Source organism: Pleurotus ostreatus (assembly GCF_014466165.1).
Source record: "Pleurotus ostreatus strain PC9 chromosome Unknown scaffold_1, whole genome shotgun sequence".
In the NCBI taxonomy this organism is placed as follows: Eukaryota; Fungi; Basidiomycota; class Agaricomycetes; order Agaricales; family Pleurotaceae; genus Pleurotus; species Pleurotus ostreatus.
Genome location: NW_023503156.1, coordinates 3,965,270 through 3,980,879, shown reverse-complemented (window position 1 = coordinate 3,980,879; position 15,610 = coordinate 3,965,270). Strand labels below are relative to the sequence as shown.

General features: G+C 50.6%; 4 protein-coding genes across 4 annotated transcripts; 2 read left to right on the top strand and 2 right to left on the bottom strand.

Moving 5' to 3' along the window:
- Positions 1-4,259: 4,259 nt before the first annotated feature.
- On the top strand, positions 4,260-5,630 carry UNG1 (uracil DNA glycosylase; the record flags this gene model as incomplete). The annotated part of the gene is made up of 9 exons (XM_036771103.1): positions 4,260-4,402; positions 4,456-4,606; positions 4,659-4,710; positions 4,767-4,834; positions 4,885-4,915; positions 4,972-5,077; positions 5,136-5,352; positions 5,422-5,441; positions 5,495-5,630. 9 exons carry the CDS (start codon positions 4,260-4,262, stop codon positions 5,628-5,630), a joined length of 924 nt encoding a protein of 307 aa, XP_036636948.1.
- A 358-nt stretch (positions 5,631-5,988) lies between these two features.
- NOT4 (transcriptional repressor general negative regulator of transcription subunit 4) lies at positions 5,989-10,744 on the top strand (the record flags this gene model as incomplete). Its single annotated transcript, XM_036771102.1, has 9 exons — positions 5,989-6,120; positions 6,188-6,268; positions 6,323-6,435; positions 6,488-6,638; positions 6,690-7,027; positions 7,077-7,135; positions 7,186-8,622; positions 8,675-8,869; positions 9,144-10,744. 9 exons carry the CDS (start codon positions 5,989-5,991, stop codon positions 10,742-10,744), a joined length of 4,107 nt encoding a protein of 1,368 aa, XP_036636947.1.
- A 97-nt stretch (positions 10,745-10,841) lies between these two features.
- On the bottom strand, positions 10,842-13,421 carry PC9H_001451 (uncharacterized protein; the record flags this gene model as incomplete). Its single annotated transcript, XM_036771101.1, has 16 exons — positions 10,842-10,856; positions 10,908-11,038; positions 11,099-11,301; positions 11,373-11,637; positions 11,690-11,716; positions 11,773-11,892; positions 11,948-12,071; positions 12,123-12,142; positions 12,192-12,221; positions 12,280-12,316; positions 12,361-12,381; positions 12,440-12,531; positions 12,599-12,659; positions 12,710-12,823; positions 12,926-13,120; positions 13,173-13,421. 16 exons carry the CDS (start codon positions 13,419-13,421, stop codon positions 10,842-10,844), a joined length of 1,704 nt encoding a protein of 567 aa, XP_036636946.1.
- A 212-nt stretch (positions 13,422-13,633) lies between these two features.
- On the bottom strand, positions 13,634-15,082 carry PC9H_001450 (uncharacterized protein; the record flags this gene model as incomplete). The annotated part of the gene is made up of 1 exon (XM_036771100.1): positions 13,634-15,082. One exon carries the CDS (start codon positions 15,080-15,082, stop codon positions 13,634-13,636), a length of 1,449 nt encoding a protein of 482 aa, XP_036636945.1.
- Positions 15,083-15,610: the final 528 nt, after the last annotated feature.

Genomic DNA, 15,610 nt, shown 5'->3' with positions numbered 1-15,610 from the left:
TATTGGTGTTGGCTGTTGGCTCCTGAATTCGCTAGGGGAGAGAGGGGTTATAGGGTTCGGAGATGCTCCGTGCTGAGATGATCGCACTGCTGTAGAGTGGCCAAGGCATCCTGAAGGCGGTGTAAATGCGATCCATAGTTGTCAGCCAGCTGATCTACCCGCATAAGCTTGATAGTGCAAAGTTTGAGTGCGTTGCACACAGTTCATCAGTTCCAGGTGTTCTAGGCTATATTATGAGTGACTGGGGTGCGGTTAGTGGGCAGGAAGAAACGTATTTACTGATTTATTCGCTTGTTATTACCCCTCCCACTGGCCGCACGTAAAATTATCTATTGGACATGCGGGATACTCGAATTCATGCTATGCGAACATCCGAGTAGCAAGGATGTCCGCGGGGTCAACTTCTCGGGGTATTTTTGTATCATTTCGAAAGTCGAACCACAGATTGGAGGCAAGAATTCGAACCATTTTGTATTCAGGCTGATGGCTGGATGATGGCCTGTTTGAATGGGACGAAGAGAGGAGAGAGGGTCTGTGATGGTCTATTTGCTAGCATCCTCCGAGACGGACACGTGCAATAATTCACTCTTGCTTCTGACTTTACTTCTGAGTTCTGGTCTTCCTTTGACTTATTGCGACATCGATGGCAACTCACATCGTGCGAGCCCCATTCAATTTAGATGATCATTTGAATGCTGGCCCATAAGTTGCAACACCACGAGCAATCAATGGTAGGATAACATGAAAAATTACGCCATCGAGTCCAAACTGACCAGCAGCATGCATCTGTTTCTGCAGGATATCGCTTTATCGACTGAGCACCACCTCTATACGTTGGGAATAATCTCGCTCCGGCCTCGCAACGCGGTCCCCAAACGACTGATCGCGTGCCCCATCCAGGGATGTCCTTGAGTTAGCTACGTTTATAATTAGCCCTCCGAGCAAGCATGCTACTTCGTCCGCTAGGGTTAGGCTGGAAACTCGTGGAACGTAAAGTAGGTGGTTAGATCGTGATCACTGATCGAGGATATACCGTCTGACGCGGTGTGCGGGGGATGTGTTTACTACTTTTATGTACCGGGATTCGGAATCGTCGGATACTCGGAAGGGGAAGAAGAAATGGGTAGGTGTGGGCATGGCTTTGTGAACAATGTGTTTGTGGTGAGGATTTCCTCTTCATCATGCACCACTCGTTTGAGTACTGACAATTGGTGTACAGAAACAATACCTCGCCTTGCCTTTAATTCCGTGGCCGGTGACAGTCTTGCCGAGGTACGATAGGAAACCTTGAAGCGGGTGAAACTTTTGGATTCTACTCGGTCGTGCTTCGCTTCAGCGCCCGTAGTGGAGTGCGGCAGACTAATGGCTTGGTTTCAACTTCCTCCCCTCCAACCAATTCGCATGACCGCTCATCCATCCTATGTAGCAGCAACCCGTTGTTTCCAACGTAACGTGGCTTGTCTAGAACACCCGTGCTTACAGGCCGCCGCCGCGTGCAGAAGTTGTACATTGCACAAGGTATGCGGCTTCTTCTTACCTGCGGCTCCACACAACAATTCAACGGTAGAACTACTAACAGGCCTGGATTAAGTCCACTCTAGGGGCTGCAACCTCGTGCCGAATATTGAACGTTTGCACCCTGATAGTGATTTACCTCCGTGTCGAAGTCGATGCTTTGCCGGTATCCACCCACAGATCCATGGATAGTTTACCGTAATTTTGGTCTAACTCCATCAAGGTCCGGAGCTCTCGATAACCAACGCGCTCGAGGGCTCTTTTATCGTGGCTTTTACATAAAGCTTACAATATGAATGATCGTCTTATCGGACGGATGGATGTCATGCTCATGATTTTGGTGAGTTCTATATTTAAATTCCTACCCCGCATTTCTATTATTACTTCCAATATGCAGAGCCGTATAGCGGCTATTTTTGCACCGTGCTATTATTCGGTGAGAGCAACGTCGTTGCGCTGCTGCTAAGTATTGCGCAGGTGCCATTAATAAAGCTAGGGAACAAAATCGGCTCAGTGGTACAAGCTTGCTCCACGTACCCCCGGATACAGCACCTTTCTCATCTCCATACGTGAGTACTTGAGTGCTTGGTCTTGTGAGTGTGCGTCGGTAATAACTGTGAGTTTTCGGTGAAGTTGGGAAGTTCAGAAAGGGGGCCGATAGGGTGCAATTCACGTACACCCCGAGTTCGTTCTCGTTGGCGGGTGTCCCAACACATCAGACGCACATGAACCTGAATATGTGAAAAAGAAAATGTTGTCGGCAGTCTCGACTTTCACTTAGCAGTACAAGTGGACAATAACCAATTATAGCCTTCGACGGTCGTAATTCATTCTTGCTTTTCACAGAATTCGGGTAACCAAATCATGAATGGAACCACAAGGCCCGGGATATCACCCTCCCGGGCCTTGCAGAGAATGCAGTACGTTGCGTGTGCATTTTCTCCGGCTATGAAAGTCCACGAATCTATCAATAATCATACCACCGCGCTTTCCATTGATGGGTTTTTCCGATCCACTAAACACGGATTGAAATATACTTAGGCTGACATAGATCATAACTGTTGTGGGGAATTATCGGATTTCCCAAGCTGATGTGTGTGTACCGTTTTCCGTGGCAGCGAACATCAGCAATATATCATCAGACGGACCACTCATCGTCGACAGATCACGAATCACGATATACCTGGCAGATACTAATGCATCATATAGATACCTTGTGAGGCCCCCGTGTACCTGTGATTTATCTGGAAGAATGGGGCGGGAAGGGTGTTGCTTTGCTGTGTGTGAAAGGGGCGAAGCAGCTTTGATGGGCTTCGTGCTGATAGTTCTAAGGATTCTTCATAGAAGATTATTTCGCCGATGGAGGTGTTCTGATCGTCTTGGAAGACAGCTGAGAAGAAGGGCTTGTAAGTGCAAACGGTGGTGGCTTGAGCGGCAATAGCTTGTTATAGGAAATCTAAAGGTTATGAGGTGCGTGGTGTAAGTCCAAGTGACGTGGACATGCCAATTGTGCGTTTCTATATGAATCCCGTTGGCCGGTGTAGTCTGTATGACTACAGGACGCATGTACGATGGCCGTGCTTTACAGCGGCGTCAAGCTACGAGCTTCGAGGGGTCTATGCCTCGATTCACTGCCGGTCCGATTCAACAGTTAAACTTGCTTCTTACTGCTCCCATAGGGAGCGATATGACGGGGTAATCGATGGGAGCTATAGCCGGGACGAGAGCGGCGAAAACGACGACTGCGGGATTTCCATTGTTCACATCGACGTCGGCCAACTTTTTCGCTGATCGCATTGCAAGTCCGAGTCGGTATTAATACTGTGACGAAGCCATCGAGCGAATGGTGCATGCACTCAGTACGCTACCCCGTCCCGATTGTCAAACGTTGGAAGACGATTAGGGGGCCCGGACCAACGATCGATTGATCAAGTAGGATCGAGATATCATACTTGCTTTTTTGTAGCTTCCGGGGTCCCGTCCATAAAGGATGGGGTGATAGCCATTGTTCAATTCCAAGTGATGGCTAGTGCCTTGGTGAGTTCGAAGTTTGGTGAATGGGGAAGAAACGTGTACATGGTAGCAGGTTGAAGATTGCAATCGCAAGCCAGATAGAAGAACGTGCATGCTCAACGTGTTGGGGGAAGTAAAGAGCGTGGAGCAGGAATTGCTTTGTATAGGAGCCAGATAGAGTCACACGACTGGGAGGGCGGTGCCAGCCTGGCATGCTTCGTGCTTCTGCATACGATAGATTGCAGATAAAGCATCAAGCCAGGCGAATGGAATGCTGAGGCAAGAACCTGGCGCCCTCGACTAGCCTCGTGGTGGAATTTTGGCGGTAAATGTGATCCTCACTGATTCATTATCGTCATCTGGTTTCGATTAGCTTCACCGCCTGACACGTTCAAAAGTTTGCCTAGATGTGGTGCCCACTACATCAATATATTTTGTGCCTAAGTAAGAGTTAAGAGTCAAAAAAGACGACCAGGTCATGATTCGCAACGTACTGCTGTTACGTTTACAAAGAGTCACGACAAATATAACCGGGGGCTTCGCAGAGCTTTGTGCAATAAATCTTGATGCACCAGAGCGCTTCGAAGGTATGTCTTGAAGCGAAGTGACCGTCGTCGAAGAGAGTCAGGGTCACAAATCGAAGAGCCCGTTAGCTGGTCACGTGGGCGTTATTCGCTCTCACAGAACTCCTCTCTTTCTAGTGGCAATACGCGTTCTACCAGCTTGTAAACATGCCAAAGGAACCATCAATATCCCAGGTAAAAAGAGTGCAGCGAGCATCTATAGATGCCTACTTCGCGAAGAAACCAGGGGCGCGTTCTGTCAGTACAACTGTTAAATCTGCTGTGAAGGAGGAGGCGGACGCATCTTCGAGGTAAAGTGTGGCTTTACATTATATCATAATATCTGACGCGTTCTCTGCTGTAGTAAAGCTGAAGAGGATGTCTCACCCGTACCAGAATGTCCTCCAGCAGCGGCTCTTGCAGAAGCCACCATGGATACTCTTGAAGAGGCTACCATGGGAAGAAGTTGGTACGAAGCCCTGAAGAAAGAGTTCACCAAGCCTTACTTCGTTAAAGTATGTAGCCGCTGTCCTAGACTTGAAAACGCACTCATGCGATGGTCACTAGCTTAAGAAGGACTTAGCGGCTGAGCAAGCTAGCCATACCATATACCCGGCGCGTGAGGATATATTCCCTGAACCCTCTCAAATAAGCTGCTAATTATTCTGCATCCAGTTCCCAACATATATTCCTGGTCGAGATTCACTCCGTTGGACTCGGTCAAAGTTGTAATCTTGGGCCAGGTATGCATAGTCTCCGCACACGATTTCTGAGCTGAGCAAGATATACTCAGGATCCTTACCATAACGTGGGCCAAGCGCACGGTATGCTTGATTACTACGGAATAAATCCTACCATTCTGATGTCGCATCTCCCGAAGGGTTGTCGTTCTCGGTACTTCCTCCAACGGCTTTGCCCGGGTCGTTGCGCAATATATACAAACAAATGGCTGACGATATCCCTGGGTTCAAGCCACCAACTTCTGGGTGTGTATTCGTCGATCAGGACATGTATCTCATCGCTCGCTGAACTACTTGCCGTCAGGGACTTGTCGCCACTAGCGAAACAAGGTGTTCTATGGCTAAATACAAGTCTCACAGTGCGAGCGCATGCAGCTGGCTCTCACTCTAAGCTGGGATGGAGCACTTTTACGGCTGAAGTTATTCGTGCCGTTATATCTAGGAAATCGTGTCAGGGTGTTGTCTTCCTGGCGTGGGGTCTACCTGCGCAGAAGACCTGCCAATCTATCGGAATTGACAAGGTAAGAGTGTCGTAATCTGGATCCCTCATGCCTAACACTATCATCGTCGTTCCCATCGATCTGTCGAAGGTCAAGCATCTCGTGTTGAAGTGCGTTTGCTTCCTTTGCTGTACTGCATGGACTGATTATTGCCATATCCTAGATCCGCGCATCCGTCACCTTTATCTGCGCATCGCGGGTTCCTCGGTAACGGTCATTTCGCGAAGGCCAACAAATGGCTTAGCGAGAGGTACGGCGAAGACGGCGTTGTCGACTGGGCTGTACTTTGCCGATCATGAGGGAATGAAGGCGTGCTTCTGAGTGCATATCCTAAGTCCTTGGAATCCAAATATCTGCTACGCTATCTTTTGTGTATATTGTTATTATATTTTCGTTATAGTTTTGCTCCATTGTTTTGTGAAACAACCGCTTTGACGTGAAAGTGGGTGAAAGGGAGTTTTGTCTTTGAGGCGCCTAATTTGGGCGCCTGATGACAAGCACCTAACATCAAGGAAAAATAATGCCAAAGTAGGCTTTGCTTCCCACTGTACCCGCACCTCGTTGTCGCGTTTCCAAGTCCTTTCTTCCTTATTCTTACCACAACTCTTGAACTGACGCTGCGTTGCCTCTCTCATCCACACCACTACAACCAACACTATGACTGCCCCCAGATTGCAACTCACGCACCCTCTCCCAGCGCCGGTCGTGCATGTCGGGTTTTCGATTCCTCAATCCAAGTCTCACGTATTAGCAGGCGTTCAAGACGCGTACTGGAGCGATGATGATGCGGTAAGAGCTACTGAAACTTTCTGCATGTGCCCATCTGACTCAAAACATTCCATTTCCTTGATAACAGGAAGATCCAGAGTGCCCGCTTTGTATGGATGAATTGGACATTTCCGATATCAACTTCAAGCCGTGTGTATGCGGTTATCAGGTAGAATCCTAGCTGTCATGCTCTGGTCGAACTAGAGCTGAATATATGCGCTAGATTTGCCGGTTCTGTTGGCATCATATCAGGGAAAACTTGAACGGTCGTTGCCCTGCTTGCAGGCGAGAATACACAGACGATGCTGTGGAATTCAAGCCTATCCCAAAGGAAGAGTGAGTTTATCTTCATCTCTTACTTTCTACCGCTGTTAATCTATCGTAACAGCCATAAGCGTCTGACTCAGCAGAAGAAGCAACGGGAGAGAGAGCGCAAGGAACTCGATAACATGGGCCGACGCCACCTTGCCAACTATCGTGTTGTGCAGCGAAATGTCGTCTATGTCGTAGGCATCGGCCCAATGTTCGCCAAAGAAGAAGTACGACATATGTTCTTTGTCTTGATCTACTGATATTGACTGATGTTGCAGCTCATCCCCACATTACGCTCGCATGAGTATTTCGGACAATACGGGAAGATATCCAAGATCGTCATTGTAAAGCGGACACCATCGGGAGGAGCGCCCGTGGTCGGACTGTATATTACTTATCACCGACGTGAAGACGCGGCTCGCTGTATTGCTGCAGTCGATGGCAGCCCTTCACCTGGGAGCGCAAGTAGATCCGACGTGATGAGAGCTAGCTATGGGACAACCAAATATTGCATGGCATTTTTGCGCGGTGGCACCTGCAGCGACAACAGCTGTATGAACCTCCACGAGTGGGGTGATGAGAAGGATTGCTTTACGAAAGAGGATCTGACGACCTTGTATGCATTGCTCTTCCAGCTGACTGGCTATTATCTAAATGACTTCCAGAAAACATACAATGAAGGCCACGGAAAGCAAATCCAGGCCTGGTGAGAAAGGTAGCGAAGGTAAATGCTTCGTCTTCCTCCGGCGTTCGGTTTCTTATGATTCTTTATAGGCCTTCCGAAGGCCGCTTCCTGGGCCCAAAGTTGGACTCAGAAAGGCCCGAGCCAATCATCTAGCCATGGGACTAATTCCAGTGCCTCGACAAGCACTCGGTCAACGCGTCGTCTTGCTGGCAACCCGCGCCCAGCTCGCACTGGACATGTAAGTACGAGCAGCGGCGAATCTCGACCATCAGGCGCACGCTCGGAACGTACAAAGACGAATACAAAGACACCATCTCAGGCATCGTCCTCCCGCCCCGGTACACCAGCACCATCGGGCCTTCCTGCTCGTCCCGCAACGCCGCCCGAAGTCAAAGCTTTGCGACGCAAGGAGTCTACCCCTCCAGAACCGTCAATATCACCAGCACCTTCTACTAACGCGGCCTCTGATGTTGGCTCGCTTGACATTCCTCTTGCATCGCCCGATATACCTTTGTCCGCCGCCCTTTCTCCTACCCTCCCCTCAGCTCCCGCCGTTCCTCCTGGCATTCCTATTGTCCCTCCTGGCCTATCTGTACCTCCTGGCCTGCCCGCGCCAAATAGACTCGCCAAAAGTGATGGCCCTGTGTCACAGACTCCAATACTTGCCGCTCAGACAACGTACCAGATGTCGAACGCCGCACGCGCCTTGCTTGACGACATGCAGACCAGGAGAGAGGCCGCACCTCTTCCCGTTAGCTCCAGTGTCTTCCCCGATCTTGACCATCTCCTTCAAGCATTAAGCGGCGCTGATGACGGAGGTGGATTCAGCTTCAATCTTGATCCTTCCCTTGCGGCCAAGAATGCAGAAGACAACCAGCCCCTTCCAGAAATGGAAGCCGTAGTCAACCTTCCCTTCCAGGGCACCTACTTGGATGCTTTCCCCGCTCTAAGAGGGCCACCAGGCCTCCCACCGATCAACCCTCCGCCTTTGCCTTATGGGCGTCCGATATTCGATGCGTCTACTATGAGTGCTTCGCCCGCTCCATCCGGGGATCCTCCGTCTACTAGTTCCAGTTATACCGGCTCGTTCGACCCTTTTGCGGATGCAAATGATGATATACCCAGTTTCTCATCGTCTGCTCGCCGCCCGCAACTGTCTATGCCAGACGATGAAGGCCGTAAAGTGTCTCGCTTCGGCTTTGCTCGTGGCCGGCAGGGTTCCACCGCTGCTTCCTCGCCTTTGCACGCATCATCGCCCATTAATAGCAATGATACACACTCATTCTTCAATTCCAACGACATGCCGCATCCACAGGATCTAGCAAAACATTTTTGGATGCCTCCAGCCGGATCTTACGGCTTTCCAAGCTCGTCGTCTGCATCTCCACATGTGTTGCACGCTCAAGCTGCTGTCCCCCAGCCATCCGGTCGCTTCCAACCCTTCGACAACAACGCCATTGAAAACCACTTACGAGATTTCGTTCAATCAAGCCAGCAGCGGGCGGACATGAAACAACATGGTTTAGGTGCGTTTGTGTGCCGTCTCTTCTGTGGATACTTACCAATAGATATGAGTAGGCCGCCAGCAACAATTCCATGATCCTGCCATTATGAGTGCCAAATTCTCGGCGCCCATGGCTGACAATGGGTATATGCAGTCGCCTCCACCATCCACATTGCCGCCTCAACTTTCATATGGCCCGCCTCCGGGCCTCGTCTCGACTATGCTTCAACCTACCAACCACAATGTCTCGAATATGATGGAAGCCAATGGTAAGTTGCCATTATTCCTATCTAAGGGGAGGGAGGTCAGCGTACCGAGTGCCGTACTTTCAGTGCGGAAATACTATCATCGACCTTGAGCACCACGCCCTCCTTTCACTTGGCTTTGAAGGAATGAACCCCCCGACTGGCGGTGCACAAACGTTATATCAGCACTTTCTAGGACTTTATCTGTTGCTATCTCTCTCTCCTTTGGTATGGTAATTGCTTTCACAACGCTGACTGGTGTCCCTGTCTCTTGTTGTCACTTTCTTGTGCGACATAGCACCTGCATCTACATCCCCGGTGCTATCCCCTTCCGACTTTCCTGCTCTGACCGCTAGCCCTATCGAGTCTTCTCCCGTCGACAATAAGCCCGTTCCCGATGAGATATCTCCCGTACCCGTAGTTCCCTCCGCTAAACTTGACAAGAAGGCTGCGAAGAAGGCTGCCGCCGCAGAAAAAGCGGCCGAGCGACGGAAGCAGGCCGAAGAGAAGGCTGCTGTCAAGGCGGCGGAGAAGGCTCGGCAAAAGGCCGTCGAACGTGAACAGGCCGCTGCTTTGAAGGTCCAGCAAGAAAAGGATGATGCGGACAGGGAGCAGGAACAGCGAGAGAAGCAACGGGCAGAGAAAGAGAAGGCAGAGAAAGAGAGGATAGAGAAGGAGAAGGTAGAGAAGGAGAAGGATCTCGCGGACAAGTTGAAGGCAGCCCGGTTGAAGGAGAAGATGGACAAAGCTTTGAAGGCAGAGAAGAGCAAGGTCGATAGCGCTGCGGCGATTGACGTCACGAAGGGCGCATCGAAGAAGGCCGGGAAACAAATTGAAGCGCGATCATCCGTCGCGCCTCGCTCGAGCAACGTATCCACAACTTCGCTTCCTCGTCAGACGCAGCTGCAGGCAATATCTCCAGCCGAGCCCACGCAGGTCCCGCTCCTATCGAAGAAACCAAAGAAAACGAAACCCGCAGCGAAGCCGGTCATCAAGGTTCCTAAGGACGAGGATTCTGCTGCTGATGTCGCCTCCAGTCATTCTTCCATCGTACAATCGGAGTCCACCTATATACCTCTCAACAGAGGCGGCCTCCTTGACACGAGTGCTTCGAATTCCAGGGCACAATCTGTGGATCGTGATTCTCGACAACCAGTCTCGCTTAAAGAACTGTTGGAAGAGATCTGTGTGATGAGTCCTTACCTGGATCTTCCGGACCATCCATTCTTCGATACTTCCAAAATTAACCCCGCTGCCAAGATGCCTCTTGAATATGGTCCTCTTGTCCATGCATTGTCGGCGCTCTCGGTTGGTGGTAGTTCCTTTACCAACAACATGCCTTCTGGTTCGATCGACAACGCTGTATCTTCCTTCCAACAACTTCTGGAAACCCTGACTCAGACAATTTCCGACCTCCTTCGACTTCTTCCACGGACGACCTGGGATGACAGTTCTTCATTCGATGGCGTCTTACGTGACATGCTCAAGGGTGATGACTTCCTGGATGAAGGAGGCGACGACGGGACGACCGGGAAAGACGACGAAGTGGCCGCCCTCACTCTGGCACTTGAACGACGCGCCCGATGGATGGAAGTTCAGCTCTCCAAGCTCGAAGAGTTGCACCGTGACATCAACAATGCCGCTGTACGCGCTGTGCTATCTTTCAACGACAGCGGTTGGGACCGTCATGCTGCTCTTCCCAGGTCGGGGAACAGCCTTAAACGTTTCGATTCCATCGGTCTGGTCCACGAAAATGGAACGTCGAGGCCCATGACCGCAGATGAACTACAAGAGAAACTGAAGGTTGCAGAGGAGGCGGCCATCTTTGCGGATACGGAGCTTCGAGAGTCCATGGAGAAGATGCAGAAAATCCGGCCGGAGGACCATGATATATTCTAAGATTGCCATGCATAATTCTACATCCCCTTTTACCTTAGCATACAGTAGACTAGGTTGCCGAAGATGAAGCCAACGTTCAATGCTGTTGATCGTGCTGTTAATCTGGATAAAGCTAGGCGAAACATGAGTGTGGACTGCACGTCGTTGGGTGAGATCGAAGTACCTTTCCTGGGTTCAATAAATTGAGAGGATCGACAGCTCGTTTGATCGTCCTCATTAGTTGTACCGTTCCAGGACCTAATTCGTCTGTAAGATATTCCTTTTTACCCACTCCCACGCCATGCTCGCCAGTACCTAGGGCACAGAGTAAGAGATACAGACGGGAGATAATTACAAGCGTATTAGAGGGCTTACAAGTCCCATCCATGCCAATCGCGCGATGAACGAGCCTATGGACTGCCTCGCTCACTGCTTGCAGCTCTTCAGGTGAATGGAACAGAATCAAAGCGTGAAAGTTGCCATCGCCGACATGTCCAACAATCGTGCTTTTCAAACCAGCTTCAGCAAGATCTTTCTTCGTCTCAAGAACAAGTCTCGGGAGATGTGATACTGGGACACTGAGTCGTCGAAGTCAGTTGCCATGATATCAAGTCGGTTCTCATGCGCATGTATAAATGGCAAAGCTCACCAAACATCCGTAGTCCAACATCTGGATCCCGGATGAGCCGCAAGGCTGGACGTTAATGCATATTTCCTATTCTCCCATAGGTCTTCCGCTTCTTGATCTGTAGCAGCGAATTCGAACCGAGATCCGCTGTGTTTCTTCACGATAGTCTGCACTACCTTGGAAGTTAACCTGACGGCAGGGTCGTCTCCTTGTATTTTGAAGAACAGGCTGTCCTGGACGGGATATGGGTGGTCGACGAGTCCTGCATTATTGATTGCCTTCATCACTGATGTGGGTGAACTACTGGATATACTTATTGAGGGCAAAAAGAGGCTTACTGTGGTCATCGAGTAGTTCGACGCATTCTGGAGAGAAGCATACATCTCGATCAGCACCCACAGTTAGGAACGGTGGAACGTACGGATGTGTGGCCCATAAGGCGAGGCCAGTATTTCCTGAACCGCGCTGACGGCGTGCTGAACATCAGGGAATTGGGCCATAGCAACCTTAGTAGGTAGCAGCGGCGCCAGGCGCAGTGTTGCTAAAATTTCTAGCCGTTGGACAGCATATTCACGGTTGGCCATTGAGAAGCTTACCCTCCGTTACGATACCGAGTGTACCTTCAGCACCGATGAACAGCTTGGTGGTGTCAAAACCAGCGGAGGATTTTCTGGCTCTGCGGCGGGTTTTGATCACCTCGCCGTTGGGAAGGACGACCGTCTACAAGATATTATAACTTTCGCAACGGGTGAAAGAGAGACCAATACAGACCAAGTTGAGGAACCATTCAGCTATGGCGTTGGTGAGAGTATGACCACTTCTCAGGAATCTTCTACGTACCTTTCGCGGTGCCGTAGCGCACGGCGTTGGCTTGAACACGATAATTTACTCCAGTGGAGCGAGTGTAGGTTAGAAGAAATTCACTTACTGCCACTACATCCAGTACCAACCATTCCACCTATTGTCTATTTTTATCAGCAGGCAATACAAGGATGGATAGTAGTCTTACTGCACCAGGCCCTGGGTCTAACTGCCGAAATTCAGCACGGGATTGAATGTGATATGACCTATCATTAGGTTAAACTCACAGGAAAGAACAGAGGAATCCCTTTTTCTTTCAATGCAGCGTTGACGTCTTCCCACCGCGCCCCAGATTGACAGACTAGGTCAGAGTCGGCCTCTACGCGTGTAAGCATACCCCAGATGAGTCTCAGTCCACAGCTAAGCATATAAACACGGCAATTCACCGTGAATCTCCAAAATCTTATCCATTCCGGACAAGTCGATGCATATACTGCCGCTAGGAAACTAGACGTTGTTAGACAGTTCGATTGGGATGGCGCTACGGCAGAACATACCCCAGCGAAATGTCCTTCGAGACTTGTAGCACCACTATATGCCGTGATAGGAACTCTGTACTGCCTGGAAATGTTGACTATCTTAACCACATCTTCCGTAGAACTCGGTCGAACCTGAATAACATAACATCCGTCGTTTAGTTGACTTATTACTTGTTTCTTGAGGCGCATATATGTGCATGTACGTGCATATATATGCGTAAAGGATCGACGCACAATAACGGCATGAGGAGACGTCGGGTGGTACGAGTTCTCGCTGGATCCGTATGTCCGCAAAGCGTCGGGATCTGTGTCGACCTGTCCATGCCCAGGTAAGGCTGTGCGCAGCTCTTCAATGGCTAGCTTGACATCCGCCGTTGAGCCATAGGAATTGGCTAGTGGCGCCCCAGTATCGCTACTGGCATCGTTCGCCTGCAAGGGAGCTTCAGCATGCTGTACAACGAGAGGCTAGGCACGGACGTACCTGGGTGTAGTGTAGCCCATATTCAACCAACCCAGCCAAACCAAGGCCGAGCGTCGTACTCAGGGCGAGGAACTGAGTTCCACTCCAGCCAGCAGGTTTCTGAGGAGCGGTGTCATGGATGAATCGTGTCCCATTGAGTCGCTGGATGTTCGGCACATGATGGTAGTGGTTCAAGCTTCCGAAGCTGGAGGAGGGAGAACGCAACCTGATGGATCGGGTGCAAGCCTTGAGCGTGGTCGACAGGGGCATGGTGCAGATCGTAAATACTTCCTTCCAAGTTCCTTGACAAGCAGCCTCAGCCTCCCAAAAAGCTTATGTAGCCTTTTGACATCGGCTAATCCTTACAGCGAATTCCTCGACAGCGTGCGGAGATATTTCGTATATTGAATTTTCAAGTAGCACACAAACAATACATGTACAAGTAGAAGCAGAAAAGAGATCAATGAATGATTTTGTACGTCCTAAGAGAAAACATCCTCCCATGGATCACTCTCGTCCCGAACAGTATCGGCTCGTCTCCTCAGAAAGTCGGAGCTGAACCCAAAGTAGCCGTTCTCAGAGGGAGGGTCGACGAAGATTGGGCTGTTGCTCCGTCTCGGAGAAGAGACGAGTGACCCAGGATCAGAGTCGGACCACTCCGCAAAGTCAAAGTCAGATCCAATTGAGGATGGGAGGTTTCTGCCAAGTTCGGGAGGAGGGCTGCTCCAACCCGAAGTCTGCGAGAGGTCCAGAGTGGGCATCACGAACGACTGAGAGGGAGGAAAGCCAATGCTATCGTTCCCAGTGTCGCTTGTCATCCCGGATAGAATCGAGTCCGTGTCGTCACGGTCCTCTTCGATGGCAGAGGTGACCTCCTCAAGCACGCACCACCCCGTCCCACTTTCCCCAATCACACTCCTAACCTCCGCTTTAGTCCACCCAACAAACTCCACCTTCAATATCGTGCAGACACCCTCGCCGTCACCCACAGCTGCGCCGTGCGAATATGCTGAGCACGTCACATTCTTCGACCATACATTGCCTGCATCGAGGCGCGTGAACAAGGAAGATACCTTCGTGCGGTGCTGCGTATACGACGTGTGCATTCTCCCAATCTCTCGCAAGGGGAATCGGAAGGGATCTTCGGTGATCGTGGCAGAAAGGGGTATACGGGAAGTCGGCGTAGGTGCCAAGGGAATTAGAAGGTAAGTAGTCACATTAGCAACCTCTGGGAGAGGAAAATACGTGTCGAGCTCGGTGGCAGACGGGGCTTCGTTGACAATGTCGCTAGCGATGATGTTTTGAACGCGAGGCTTGAGCATCGACGTGGTTCTCTTGGCCGCCTTCTTCTCTTTCCTGTGCTTCGCCACCATCATCTCTCGCTCCTCTCTCAATTTAACTTCCCAATCTGCTTCGTAGAACGCTCGTCCGGCAACGGGCACATTCTCCACTAAGTGCTGGAATATCGGCCTGCCAGTAGAGAACTGCCTCGCTGTCCCCAGCCCAACTTGCATCACCGATCGCGGGGTGACGGGTGCGCGAGGCAGGTATGGAGCACCGTGGAGTGGTCGACCAATGCTGACTCTAGCGGGGAAGCTGAATCCTTGTTGTATAGATGCACGAGCGTTGAATCCTGCAGTACGTCCTACAGCAGTGTGCATCCCACGCCCAAACGAAGGCGATACCGTCCCTAATCCCGGGGCGGTGAGATGAGCGACGAAGCTAGTGAGGATGTTGCGTGTCTGAGATAACAAGCGTTGCGCGGCGCCAGCATTCAGGACTTTGGGAGATGGTGCGTGATTTAAGAACGAGGGTATGTGGATTGAACGGTGCGCTTTGGCTGTGGTATTGCCACCCAATGGTAGTGGTGGGCCAAAGCCGATATTTGGCTTCCGGGCAAAGCCCCAGAGGCCATGAGATGCTGCCTGCATCTCAAGGAGAGTGACGAGTCGAGGTCGATGGAGCTAAGGTTGTCTCTTGTCGCTGAACTGAATGAGATGGTGGTGGTTGGAGTAGAAGGGGTCGAATGAATGGACTGCGTACGGAGTTTTCATAATCCTGCCGTTGCCGAAGGGGCGCGTTGCCTGCCTTGCCGATCGCGATCGGTGACCGAAATGCGTGACAAGGATCACTTACCCCTGTCCTACCCCTGATAGCCTGGATGCTCACTGCAGTTCTCAGTCATGCCCATCGTCGGTGGCGAAGTCTGCAGCAACCCCTTCACCACGAAGGTGATCTACCAAGCTGGTCAAACTATTACTTGAGAAATCATTGTCCTGGAAGCAGAGTGCTAAGACATCCATATCATTGGTGGACACGTACGGGATGCAAACAAGCTGGAAATTAGGTCGTTGGACCCAATCAAACTTTAGAACGTCCAGTGGTAGAAGGATATTATAGACTGAGGAGCATTAGTTACATATAGTTTCACAAATCATCGTTCATCATACCGCACCCAT